Source organism: Saccopteryx leptura, chromosome 8 (genome assembly GCF_036850995.1).
Source record: "Saccopteryx leptura isolate mSacLep1 chromosome 8, mSacLep1_pri_phased_curated, whole genome shotgun sequence".
In the NCBI taxonomy this organism is placed as follows: Eukaryota; Metazoa; Chordata; class Mammalia; order Chiroptera; family Emballonuridae; genus Saccopteryx; species Saccopteryx leptura.
Window position 1 is genome coordinate 6802655 of NC_089510.1, and position 14254 is coordinate 6816908.

The 14254-nt window shown below is 50.0% G+C and overlaps 1 protein-coding gene across 1 annotated transcript in view; it reads left to right on the forward strand.

Annotated features, from left to right (window-relative positions):
• LOC136380100 (glycogenin-1-like) overlaps positions 1-7287 on the forward strand; it is a 35682-nt gene extending 28395 nt beyond the window's left edge. The window contains exons 6-7 of the mRNA XM_066347901.1: positions 4484-4703; positions 6504-7287. Coding sequence (XP_066203998.1) covers positions 4484-4703; positions 6504-6677 — 394 coding nt within the window. The 3' untranslated portion in view covers positions 6678-7287. The remainder of the gene's footprint in view (positions 1-4483; positions 4704-6503) is intronic.
• Positions 7288-14254: the final 6967 nt, after the last annotated feature.

Consider the following 14254-nt stretch of genomic DNA (forward strand, 5'->3'; position numbering starts at 1 on the left):
CCTCTTCTGAAAGTCCCCATCGCGCTGCTGCTTTGGAACCTCCATGGTCCTTAGCGTCTGCGTGCCCTGGTGGCCCGAGTTGTTGCCTGGCTTGTGCCGTTGTTCATTACTTTTATTGGATGACTCATCTCCGTTTGGACAAAAGCTTCTTGTGACCAGGCACTGAGCATGACACCTTACACATAACAGATTTAAGGATAAAATTGCAAGTTATCGGTGTGACAGTGTGTGTTTCTCTGTGTGTCTGTGTGTCTGTGTTTGATACACTCGGTATAAAATGAAGAGCTAGGCCCTGGCCGGTTGGCTCAGCGGTGGAGCATCGGCCTGGCGTGCGGGGGACCGGGGTTCAATTCCCAGCCAGGGCACATAGGAGAGGCGCCCATTTGCTTCTCCACCCCCCCCCCCTCCTTCCTCTCTGTCTCTCTCTTCCCCTCCCACAGCCGAGGCTACATTGGGGCGGGGATGGCCCAGGCGCTGGGGATGGCTCCTTGGCCTCTGCCCCAGGCGCTGGAGTGGCTCTGGTTGCAACAGAGCAACGCCCCGGAGGGGCAGGGCGTCGCCCCCTGGTGGGCAGAGCGTCGCCCCTGGTGGGCGTGCGGGTGGATCCCGGTCGGGCGCATGCGGGAGTCTGTCTGACTGTCTCTCCCCGTTTCCAGCTTCAAAAAAATAAAAATAAAAAAAATGAAGAGCTAGCTTGGGGATATCAGGCATCCACTTCATTTTCAGAAGAAATGCACTGTGGGGTCGTCACCCTTAGGAGGACATTTACAATAGGCCCTGTTTTCGTTACACAGCTCTGGACTGGCAGCATGGTCACACAGAACGGGCGCTCAGGCTTGAGACCGAGGCCGAGCCGTGCCAGACGCTGCCTCTGCCACCCAATAGCTCTGGGCACTCCGCCTCCCCTCTGGGAGCTTCTCTGCAGGACTCTTACTCCCAATCACGTGCTTAAATAATTTTGGCCCTAAGCATAGCAAACTCTGAGATAACAGTGGCTATATAACAGGTCTCTGACATTAAAATAGATACATAAATAAACTTGAGGAGCTAGGAAAGGTTACCTGAAGAGTGCATTTTGATCTGTATGTTATGATGAAATCCTTCAGTTTTCTGTGGGATAAATCCACTAAAATCTAACAGCCAGCCCGACAGGCGAGGCTCCGCCCCGTGTTGCCGGGTTCTCCATGAGAGCTTCCTCCTTGCTCGCAGGCACTGTCACCCCAGAGCTGCTGTCTGCTAGAACTACGCGTTCTCACCCGGCTGGCTCCCGTCTGTGTACGAACCTGAGGTCACACCCCCTGCCCCGGGCACCTCGCCTTCAGTGACCCCGCCCCCGGATTCCTGGGCCCGCACTGCGCCCTCTTCCTGTTAGCCCTGGTAGTCGCCTGTATTCTTCAGTCTCCTACGCACAGACTCCCTCCCCCCCCCCCATTCCCGGGGCCCGCACTGCGCCCCCTTCCTGTTAGCCCTGGTAGTCACCTGTATTCTTCAGTGACCCCACCCCCACCCCGCCCCCGGATTCCCGGGGCCCGCACTGCGCCCCCTTCCTGTTAGCCCTGGTAGTCACCTGTATTCTTCAGTGACCCCACCCCCACCCCACCCCCGGATTCCCGGGGCCCGCACTGCGCCCCCTTCCTGTTAGCCCTGGTAGTCACCTGTATTCTTCAGTCTCCTGCGCACAGCCTCCCTCCAGGCTGGAGCACGACCACTCTTACTTGAAGTCATTCTTGTGAAGTACAGTGTGCATGCCACAGAGGGGACACGAATGACGTGCGGTTTTTAAAGTGTTCGCCACTCAGGAGTGGGGCGCAGCCAGGACCCTGCGAGCCCCTTTCTGCGGCTCCCCTGCTTCCCCGCCCCGAGACCCAGTACCGGGAAATTGTACTGAGACAGTTTCTTGCTCTCTTCAAAGTACTTGGTTTTGTTCTGCCTTTACATAAGTGGATTCATATGTATTCCTATTTGAATTCGGATGTATTTCTTTTTTTAAGCATACTTTAAAAATTCCTTTATTGGCTACATATGTATGTAACTGTGTATATGTAGTTCACTCGGTTCATCACTGTATTGTATTCCATGAAATGAATATACCAGAAGTTACCCTTTTAAAGCCATAGAATGTGGCCCTGGCCGGTTTGCTTAGTGGATAGTGCATTGCCTGGCCTGTGGATGTCCCAGGTTCGATCCCTGGTCAGGGCACCCAGGAGAAGTGATCATCTTCTCCACCTGCCCCCTTCTCTCCCTTCTCTCTCTCTCTCTCTCTCTCTCTCTCTCTCTCTCTCTCTCTCTCTCCTTTCCCTCCCACAGCCAGTGGCTCAGTTGATTTGAGCGTCGACCCCAGATGAGGATTGCTGCGTGGATCCCAGTCTGGGAGCATGTGGGGGTCTGTCTTACTATCTCCCCTCTTCTCACGTAAAAAATAAAAATAAGTAAAACCATAGAATGTGAAGGACCAGGTCATATATGTAATGAGGACTTCATTACATAGGAGAGGCACAGAGCCATTTCAAGCTTTGAAGAGTGACATTTGCTTTTCAAATTGCATGTGGAATAGTAGCTTTAAATGTTTTGCAGGAGAAAGATGTAAATGCAGACAGAGAAGCCCCCCTCTTAGTCCTCCCCTTGCAGCCAGCTGAGAGTGTGGGTCTGTTTCTAGAGAAGAAATGACAGAAACCTAAAAAGTCCAAAGAGCAGTTACCAAGTGGGAATACTTAATAACTGATACTCAGTATTTTTTGAATGAAAAACACAGGACAACCGTAAGACCTCAGCAGTGTTCCCCTTGCTCCCACACTGGTAGGTGGGCCTGGACAGCTGACGTCCAGCCGGTCTGCAGCAGGCGCGGGGTGACCGCCGGCCGCCCTGGCTGGTCCACAGCCGGCGCGGGGTGACCACTGGCCACCCTGGCTGGTCCACAGCAGGCGCGGGGTGACCGCCGGCCGCCCTGGCTGGTCCACAGCAGGCGCGGGGTGACCGCTGGCCACCCTGGCTGGTCCGCAGCAGGCGCGGGGTGACCACTGGCCGCCCTGGCTGGTCCGCAGCAGGCGCGGGGTGACCACTGGCCGCCCTGGCTGGTCCGCAGCAGGCGCGGGGTGACCGCCGGCCGCCCTGGCTGGTCCGCAGCAGGCGCGGGGTGACCGCCGGCCGCCCTGGCTGGTCCACAGCAGGCGCGGGGTGACCACCGGCCGCCCTGGCTGGTCCGCAGCAGGCGCGGGGTGACCACTGGCCGCCCTGGCTGGTCCGCAGCAGGCGCGGGGTGACCACTGGCCGCCCTGGCTGGTCCGCAGCAGGCGCGGGGTGACCACTGGCCACCCTGGCTGGTCCGCAGCAGGCGCAGGGTGACCACTGGCCGCCCTGGCTGGTCCGCAGCAGGCGCGGGGTGACCACTGGCCGCCCTGGCTGGTCCGCAGCAGGCGCGGGGTGACTGCCGGCCGGTCCACAGCAGGCGCGGGGTGACCACTGGCCGCCCTGGCTGGTCCGCAGCAGGCGCGGGGTGACCACTGGCTGGTCCGCAGCAGGCGCGGGGTGACTACTCCACTCCACACTCCCTGTTCCACACCCGGCCGGCTGCCCAGGCCTCTCTGCCCACAGAGGTCACAGCTTCTCAGAGCAGGTGAACAGACACCACCGCCCTGCTGCGGCACGCCGTCACTGCCCACGGCTCGCTGGCGGGGAGCAGGCCCAGCGCCCGCGAGGCAGAGGTGCTCAGCAAGGTCCTCCCCTCACACGTGGTCATGGGTGCTTCATGCCCTTTCAGATAGAGCTGCCGCCGCCAACGGCTTGCTCGCGCCTCCTGTCACGCGTGTAAGAGTTTCTGCAGAGCAGGTGCCCAGGGGCCGAGCTTCCGGGTTGTAGAGTGTGAGCACTTTCTACTAGAGTAGGGGACACCAAGTGCTTTTCTAAGAGGCCGTGCCTTTGCTGGCCACAGCGAAGCGGTATTTTGGTCACTGCACTGATCCACTGATACTTTCTTAATTTTTTGTGTATATTTAACATACTGTGGAATCATTTAAAAAGCACACGTAGGCCCTGGCTGGTTGGCTCAGTGGTAGGGAGTCGGCCCAGCGTGTGGAAGTCCCAGGTTGGATTCCAGTCAGGGCACACATCTGCTTTTCCACCCCTCCCCTTTCTCTCTCTTCCCTCCCCCCACACTCCCCTCACCTCCTTTAGCCACGGCCCATTCGAGCAACTTGACCGGGCACTGAGGATGCCTCCATGGCCTCCGCCTCAGGCGCTAGAATGGCTCCAGCAATGGAGCATCGCCCCCTGGTGGGCTTCCGGGTGGATCCTGGTCGGGCGCATGTGGGAGTCTGTCTGCCTGCCTCCTGCTTCTCACTTTGGAAAATACAGAAATAAATAAATAAAGCACAGGTAGTGTTTCAGGGAACTCGGCTCCCTGGGCAGCCTGACTGCAGGGCAGGAGCACGGCCGGTCCCCGGCCAGAGCGCTGCTGACCTCTCTCTCGCCTTGTGTCCCTCGGCAGGTTTGGCGCAAATGCCAAAGTGGTGCATTTCCTGGGGCAGATCAAACCGTGGAATTACACCTACGATCCTAAAACAAAGAGCGTCAGGGGCGAGCCCCAGGACCCCGCCGTGAGCCACCCGGCGTTCCTCGGCCTGTGGTGGGACACCTTCACCACGGGCGCCCTGCCTCAGCTGCAGGAGCTCGGACTCGTCGGGGCGGCCCCCTCCGCGCTCACCCTGGTAAGCTTGGCCGCCTTCTTCCAGCTAACTGAAGGCTGTGTTTTCTCAAAACCTGGTATGCCAGTAGTCGTTGGGTATTTGGTGGCACTTTAAACAAAGAAATAGATTTTGTGGATAGGAAAGAGTGTCCATCTCCGAACGGAGAAGCGTCACCAGCAAAAACCAAAGCGGACATTCTTAGCCCAGCGTCCTGAGACAAGTCATAAAAATACAGAATGCCACATTTCATGCTTCTGGAACTGCAGACATTTCAAGATACCTACTTTATTTTTGCCGTCTGCTCAGAAGAATGTGCTTCCAGTGAAAGTTACAACAACGTGACATATAAACACACTTGGCCGATGTTTGTGTACTCTACACCGTATATAGAATCCTGAAAAAGAAGTCTTGTTAGAAAAAGATGACAGTAAAATTTACAGTAGCAAACTGCGTAGTGTCTTCTCTGACGGCCTCCCTCTGAGGTTGGTTCTTTTGGAAGAATTGGAAAGGGATGAGAAATCAAACATTTGGGAGGTGGAACAAGGTGAAGACCTGACTTGGGGTGGTGAACACACAATACAGTGTACAGATGATGTGTGTGTGTATATATATATATATATATAGAGAGAGAGAGAGAGAGCTGTGCACCTGAAACCTGCATCACTTTATCAGCTAACATCACCCCAGTAAGTTCAATAAAAATGTTTTTAAAAGTAAACCTTTATATTCCATGTTAAGCTGTAAAAAGTAGCTTAATGGGTGAAATATAATCAAGTCTAACTGATCAGTTAATAACCTTGCTATAAGAGACTAGAAGATTATAAGAGATAGTTCTCTTTGCTCTGGTGGAGATGTTAGCCATTTCACTTATTGGCACTTGGAAGAAAATATGAAAAGGAGACAGGAAGAGAGCCTCCCTTCTTACTCCCGTTGCCTCTGCGGATTGGTCCGCCAGAAATTTCGTGCCAGTCTGCAAGAGTTAGCCACCTGGTGCTGTATGAAGGTGACAGACCCAGTGACCTTAGTCGAATTCGCTTATGCTCCTATTTTCAGGGGTCCCCAAGTGTAAAAGGGTTGTCGACCGCTGCTTTGTGGTCCAGTTCCAGCTCATTGCATGTCTACATGTGATGAGAGTCTACTGAGGGTGGGGTGCTCCATTTCCTTCGTGCCTTCCACAACCCAAAGACTGAAAATTAGGATCCAAGGAAGGTGCGGGCGGGACGCTAAGCTGGTGACACTAGCAGAAGCTGCGGGACCAGATGCTCCATGGTAGTGGTCAGCTTGGACAGGCAGATGAGACGGACGCCGGGTCTGAAAGTGTCGCTCCCGCTCCTACAGTGGGACAGCTGTGGGGGGTGGCTCTCTGGTTAGGTTCTTCCTGGAGCTGGGCCTCTAAGGTATCGTTCGGTTTACGTCCTCAGTCCTCCTGAGCCCGCACAGACAGAATTGATCGTGAGGCTTGTGTTCGCGTGTCCCTCTTACGCTTTCTAATGAACTGTTCGCAGCTCTCAGACTTGGTCTGTGCCCTGGCTTCCCCTTGTGGCTTCTGTAGAGAGAGAGGTACGCAGAACTTCAACATCAACCCAGTCCCTGTTCCCCAGCGTTGTCACCGAGTCAAGACGTCTTCATTTTGTTAGGAAAAAAACCCACCGACCCTTGTGTCTCTGTGTCTTTTTGTTCGTCTGTTTGATGTAATGCTTTTCGGTTGTTGCAACTCTGCATGACAAGTCCTCCTGGCTGCACTCGCCTTCTTCAGTGTGCTGCGTTCCCAACAGTCTGAATGTCAGCGCTCAAGGAGTCTGATTTTGCTCTCCTTTCCAGGAAGGTGTCTCAGGAGCCATGTCACATCTGTCCCTTGGGGAGAGCCCGACGACAGCACAGCCTTTTGTGTCCTCAGAAGAACGGAAGGAGCGCTGGGAACAGGGCCAGGCTGACTACATGGGCGCAGACTCCTTTGACAACATCAAGAGGAAACTGGACACGTACCTCCAGTAGAAGCACTGCCTTCCCGTGGACACGCCCACGTGGCAGGCCCCGACACTCGCTGGGTCTGTTCCAGCTGCTAGAGGCTTTCACTGAACCCGGCAGAGGGGTTTTGTAGACAGGGGGTAGGGCTGGGCAGCGGTCCTGTCCCAGGCACAGTGTTCTGTTTTCTAACCTGCACTCCCGCAGCTCACGTTTCAGGAATGCTCCGTTATGCCGATGGCCGAGCTATGCAGTCAGGGAAGCCTAGTCTCACGCTGTTGCGGTGGCTCTGTCAGCTCTTAGAACGCACAGAGCCAGGCGCCAAGCCCGTCGGTGTCCAGACGGGGACGCGGTGCCTGTCTCCAGCTCACTTGTGTCCCCGCGCTAGCCTGCCCCGCACAGCTGTGCCGGGGTTGCCGGGGCGACCGCAGTCCTGCCTCGGGGGATCCGCCGGCCACCGCGCCGCGCAGTCCACAAACAGGTCAGCACACGGCGTTCACGTGCTCTCCGTAGTCGTAGTGTGGGAGCTGCTCACGGGCTCTCCTGCCCCGTGGGCGGCCTGGGAAGTGCGGTGCCAGCTGTGTGCCCCCGCCGGCCGCCTGCGTGGCGCCTGTATGGATAATAAAGACGTACTGCTGCAGCTCCGTGTCTCGCTTCGTCAGGGACTCCTGCTCCCCGTGAAAGAACGTAGTGGGGACTTTGCCAGTGTTTTTAAGACCAGGGTGAAACTTGATACTGGAATACTGGCTTTAAAGATTGGGGTCCAGATAGCTCAGGATGATTAAATCTGGTGATCTGCAGTGACGGGGACAGATCTGGTAGATAAAAGTGACATCGAATTTCTCTCGCCTGTCACCCACGTCGCATCTCGTATTACATGGGTTATTCAGACTTAGAATGTTAGAGCCATTCAATTCTCAATTCACGGTCAGTCTGAACATACACAGTCATCTTTCAGGGCTGCTAGACTCAGCACTGGGCCCCAGTATCTCCTAGTGCGTTTATCTGTGAAAAAATTATAAAAACTTTTAAAAGCACGTTTATTAAATGTAGAGGTGATTCTAGGCGGCAAGGATGGCAGAGTTGGGAATGGCAGGAATCAGTGACCTTTTAAAGCTGAAGTGACTATGCAGAAATCCCTCTGTTGAAGAAAACAGACCATTGCAAGAAGAAACTTGGTCCTGGCCAGTTAGTTCAGTAGTAGAACATTGACCTGGCATGTGGATGTTTCGGGTTCAATCCCCGGTCAGGGCACACAGGAGAAGCGACCATCTGTTTCTCCACCCCTCCCCCTTCTCTCTCTCTCTTCTTCTCCCACAACCATGGCTCAATTGGTTCAAGTGAGTTGACCTTGGGTGCTGAGGATGGCTTCATGGAGCCTCCGCTCAGGTGCTAAAAATAGCTCAGTTGTGATCACGGCTCCAGATGTGCAGATTATCAGCCCCAGACGGGTTGCTGGGTGGATCCAGGTCAGGGTGCATGCAGGTCTGTCTCTGCCTCCCCTCCTCTCACAAAAATAAAAATAAAAATAAAATTAAAAAAAAGAAACTCCAGCAGTTTAATTGGGCAAAAGTTGCAATTGTTTTGATGACCTAATCCTCAAGGTCAGCCTCCTTTACGTCCACACTGCCCCACTGGCTACACAGGGCAGCCCTGTTGGGTGTGTAGATAACCACAAGGGTAGGGAGTCCTGGAGGCAAGAAAGCTCAACCTGTGGATTCACCTAAAATTGTAAAATCTAGTTATTTCTGAAGAAAAGCTAGTCATGTGGACTGGTAGAGAGCGAGCTGCTGCGGCCTTCGAATACCCCCAGCCAGTCCAAACAGGTTGGTGCCTCCCCGCGCACCCGCCCCCTCCCGTCTGGAGAGCTCAGCGCCTCCCTTCAAGTACCCCCAGCCAGTCCAAAGAGGTTGGTGCCTCCCTGTGGACCCGCCCCCTCCCGTCCAGTCCAGAGAGCTCGGCGCCTCCCTTCGAATACCCCCAGCCAGTCCAAAGAGGTTGGTGCCTCCCTTCGAGTTCCCCCAGCCAGTCCAAAGAGGTTGGCGCCTCCCTTCGAGTTCCCCCAGCCAGTCCAAACAGGTTGGTGCCTCCCTTCGAGTTCCCCCAGCCAGTCCAAACAGGTTGGTGCCTCCCTTCGAGTTCCCCCAGCCAGTCCAAACAGGTTGGTGCCTCCCCGCGGACCCGCCCCCTCCCGTCTGGAGAGCTCAGCGCCTCCCCGCCAGGCTGTGCCCCGTGGACCCAGCATCCTCCTGCCTGGGGATCTCAGCACTGTGGGCAGGCTGAGCTCTTCCAGGGGAATCCAGTGAGAGAAAAGATGGAAATTAAGTTCATTACAAGTAATTTGCAAATCATACAAACGAGCCTTTATTTCTGGACAGTCTGTGTATGATTTCCAAGTTCACTTCAGCTCTGTTTTCATAATCCCAGCGGTCAAAGACATCTGGTTCCCACCAAGTACCCGAGCTTATTCCAGAAGTAACAGCTACCAAAGTATTCAGTCACCGTGGCTTCACTACACGTTTAAGACGGACACCACAGACTACTTCATTCAACCAGCACTAAGTACTTACCAGGTCACAGAGTGTAGGCAGCAGAAACACAGGACTACCAGATAGTTCCTTACAGTCTAGGCGGGAACACAGGCCAAAAAGAAACCCAACGTGATTACAAATTATGCTAAAGGACACTGACGACGCTAACAGGCAAAAGCCATCCTCAGGGTGGTCAAGCAAGCCCTCCTATATAAAATACTAATGACCCAGAAAGAGGTGCTGGGATACCAGAGAGGAGGGAAGGAGGTTCCCGTGGGCAGAGGCCTGGAGCAGGTGAGAACTTGCTCAGGGACAGGACTCCGAGACGGGATGGAGAGGTAGGAAGGGGTTTCATAGGCCAAGGGACGGGATGTGTTTGGACTTCCTTCTAAACTCAATAGCAATTCACCTTTCTTTCATGTAATCTACATCTAATTTTTAGATGTAGACAGAGAGAGAGGGATAGATAGGGACAGACAGGAATGGGGAGAGATGAGAAGCATCAATCATCAGTTTTTCGTTGCGACACCTTAGTTGTCCATTGATTGCTTTCTCATATGTGCCTTGACTGCGGGCCTTCAGCAGACCGAGTAACCCGTTGCTCAAGCCAGCGACCTTGGGTCCACGCTGGTGAGCTTTGCTCAAACCAGATGAGCCCACGCTCAGGCTGGCAACCTTGGGATCTCGAACCTGGGTCCTCCGCATCCCAGTCCCATGCTCTATCCACTGAGCCACCGCCTGGTCAGGCATACATCTAATTTTTTATGAAAGAGAAATGACAGATGCACGTGAAAGTAAACAGAAGAGTAGAAAGAACTCCCCTCACCCATCTTCAACATTGTTACATCTCTATACCCATCAGCCCTTCCCCCACCTGCCACCACCAGACTATTTGGAAGCAAATCCCATGGAAGAAATTTCACACAAACTATTTCCATATATATCTTTCAGAAAATCATCACACCAAAAAAGCTATCTATGCCAAAAGGTTTCCATTATTTTTTGTTTTATTTCCACTTTGTTATCAGGGTCCAAGTAAGGCCCATACGGTACAACTGGCTGACACATCTCTAGTGGAGTCTCGTTTCCTTACCTTAACCTTTCGTTCCTTGTCTTCTTCCGTGTATTTGTAGAAACCCGATTATTTGTGCTGTAGTCACCCACATCTGCATTTTGTTGACTGGAATTCGATGCTTCTCTATAATGTGTTTCTCAGAAATACTTTGTAGTGATGTTAGCTACTTCCAAGTCACTGGTTACCTGATATTAACTATTGATAATCGTTACCTAGAACAATGTTTTACAACAGCCAGTCCACAAAAGCATTAACCACTATGATGTTACATAAAGATTATAGCATCTAGCCTGACGGGGCAGTGGCACAGTGTTAAGAGCATCAGAATGGGGCGTGGAGGACCAGGTTCGAAACCCCGAGGTCACCAGCTTGCGTGTGGGCTCATCTGGTTTGAGCAAGGCTCACCAGCTTGACCCCAAGGTCGTTGGCTTGAGCAAGGGGTCACTAGCTCTGCTGTAGCCCCCCTGTCAAGGCACATATGAGAAATCCATCAATGAACAGCTAAGGTGCCACAACAAAGAATTGATGCTTCTCATCTCTCTCCTGTATGTCTGTCCCTATCTGTCCCTCTGTCTCTGTCACAAAAGATAAAATTTAAAAAAAAAAATAGATGATAGCGTCTACACTCAGACATACTTGATCCATGGACTGGCAGTTGAAAACCACTAACCTAAATACATTATTTCATCAGGGATTTCAAAATGGTGATGTTCTGATTAGGTGAAATGTTTCTATATAAATGCTCGGTTCTTTCCCTTCATTCCCAGGTGTGCAAAATAAGGAACTGGTTTCCTAGCATTCTTCAAAGGTGACCATAGTAGTTTAAGGGGGTTTTGTAATAGTGCCATTATGAAGTAGTAAGTTTCAGTCTTGTTTTGTTCATCCATTGCGGCTTTTCTTAAAGACGGTCTGATTGCTTTTACCTCCGAGACGTTTTAAGAACACTGCATTTCGCAGCTGGTGGGAAATAGTTTGAGTGAGGACAAGAGTTGATGGCCTGCCAGTTTATTGAGGGGGTCCTGGAAAGAGACGGGGGTCCTGGAAAGAGACGGTGGCCCAGCATGCCTTTCACCAGGGTGCCAGCGGTGAAGCTGCTGCTGGTTGGATGTGAAGAGTGAGGAAAAGGGAGCAATGGAAGATGATGGGCCCGAGGCCCCAACTGGCTGCTCCTAAAAACATCAGACCCAATTGTAAGTACAGTTCCTTGGGGCTTGCCTCGACAGGGTCTAGCCAACAGCTTGAGTTGAGGTCACAGAAGCTCCACTCCAAGTAACTCTCAAGCACTGCAGGGACATTTGAGAACACTTGATGCATTAAGGAGACATTTACACCGACTACAGCAGGGAGTCAGGCTTACAGCAGGTGCATGAAGAGGTAAGATGGTTGCCTGTTGCATAGCAGGGGACTCAACTTCTAATGAATGAAGGCTTTACAGAAGGCAGTCTCAGCTGAGCGATACAGGAAACATCCTAAATAACATCTACAAATGAACCGTGCACTGTTGACCTTTCTCACTGAAACGGGGCATTAAGCTAAGGAAGACTCGCCTGACCTAGAACACTGCCATGGTTTGCTTTTCTCCTCTGATTATTAGATACAAAGTGGGTTACAATCGACTTGAAACATGGGTATGTTATTTGATAACTGTTCTCTGAGTTTCAGAGAGTAAAATGCAACCTCCTTTAAGTAAAAATCTGTAAGAAAGCCAAAAGAGGAACAAGTATTTGTTAGGTATTTACAGTATTTTTCGCTCCATGAGACACACTCCCCCCTCCAGAAGTGTTTATCTTAATTCTCCTTACACCCGGATCTGCAAGAAGCATATTAAGTCTCCTGCATTAGACCTTTTCTCAGGAACTATTGAACTGAACTTTCCTTTATCAACTATTGATACCAGTGCAAAATATTTTTAAAACCTAGTGTACTATTAGGGAACCCTCCCCTCCCCTAACAAAAAGGGTAAATACCTCCCTAAAACATTAGACCAGCATCTCTGCTCTAGTCAACAGAGCACACATTTAACCATGTATCTCTTTGATAACTCTTATATCACTTCTGATCACACCGGTTTCAAATGTGCAAAGACACACCCTAGAATTTAACTACCAGTCTAAGAAATCATTTTGACATCTGTTGTTCTAAATGTAAAGAAGTCCCAATGTAGCCTAGTTATCAAATTTGGATACCTGGCTCAGGTTAATGAACCATGTACATTAAATTATGTATGTCATTATCATTAACATTGCCTTTTCACATAGAAATCAATTTACAAATTTAAAAGAAATGAATTTAATTTTTTATTTTAATGTCAGAACATTCTTTATCAGGAAGGTTGAGAGCTGGAACAGAGAAAAATATCCCGTCTACGACCACACCACCCTGAACGCGCCCGATCTCGTCTGATCTCGGAAGCTAAGCAGGGTCGGGCCTGGTTAGTACTTGGATGGGAGAAAAATATCCCATTTTTACCAATTAAAATACCAGATTTAAAAAAAATCATGTAAAAGGAGTCAACATTTTCGTATTTATTTTTTGAATTATTTTTATTTATTTATTCATTTTAGAGAAGAGAGACGGAGAGAGAAACAGAGACAGAGAGAGAAGGGGGGAGGAGTAGCAAGTATCAACTCCCATACGTGCCTTGACTGGGCAAGCCCAGGGTTTTGAACCGGCGACCTCAGTGTTCCAGGTCGACACTTGATCCACTGCGCCACCACAGGTCAGGCAGGAGTCAACATTTGAAAGGAGAAAATTATGATTTTATATAGAAGACTGCTCCCTCTTATTACTGCACAAGAAGTGGAAATGTGTTAACATCAAAGACGACATGCCTGCTGGATATGCCTGCGTACAGCAGGGCTTCCAACCCTGGTCCCTTTGAAGCAGGTGTCACCACAGGGCAGGCCCCAATTGCATGCAGCCACCAGTATTTTTGGCTTTTTATTCAGAAGTACCACACAAATGAGGTACGAAACCCAGAATCCAGAATATGTAAGAAAGATGATGATAGCCTCAATGAACTAAATGAGGGTAAACTGTTACATTACATATTTCACAAATATTTTAAAGTTAATATAATTAAAAACTTCAGATTAAAAATGTGAGTTTTTGTTAATAAGCCAAACATAAAACTTGTCCTTGTGTTTTTAATGCATCTTCCAAATCCCAGTGAGTAGTATTATGAGTAAAACAAAGAAAAAATACACCGGTGCCTTTGATATCTCAAAAACAAACAAACAAGCAAGCACTTCTGAAGGATAATTTCCTTGGTACTCACTGGTAATAACCAGATTTTCTTGATTAACTATTTCCCACCGTAGAGCTGTCATTAGTGCAAAATCTACAAGGCAGAGTACATGTGACTTCATGATACCACCACACCTCTGTGTAGTATCATAGACATAAAAATAACTGGAACTAGTATTTTAGAAGATCAAGACATTTAGCATAAACTAAAAAATTGTATAATTATGACTGCTGAACAAGAAATTTATCCAGTTAAATTGAGCAAGATAAAAAAGGTGGTAGGAATATGTTACTCATCATATTTTATTTACAGTCAGTAAAAACCAAGTAATTCTGTAATATAGACATCTTCATAGAAGTTTAATATTCATGAAAGATTAAATTTTCTGTAAAGAAAAGTCATTAAAATTATGGCACTGACAAAGCTAATAAATTTTTGAAATCTTTATTGATTTTTAAATCTCAAATAAAATTGTTTGAACCACAAGTTGGGAATACAATACCTTCAACATATTTCTAAAGCTGTTATTCTACATAATAATGAAACAATTAACAGTACAGCATCATAATGTGAGCTTTTCATTCCAGTGGTTTATATATGTTCTCAGGATGAATTCAACTTGTTTTTTCTTGAACAGAACTATACAAAAACATATTTTTTAAATGACTTGCCAAATTTGTTCCAAATGTGTTTAAAAACACAAGTATGTCAATATCTGGGTAAAGCAGCCAAGACTTCGCCTTTCTGGTGAGTG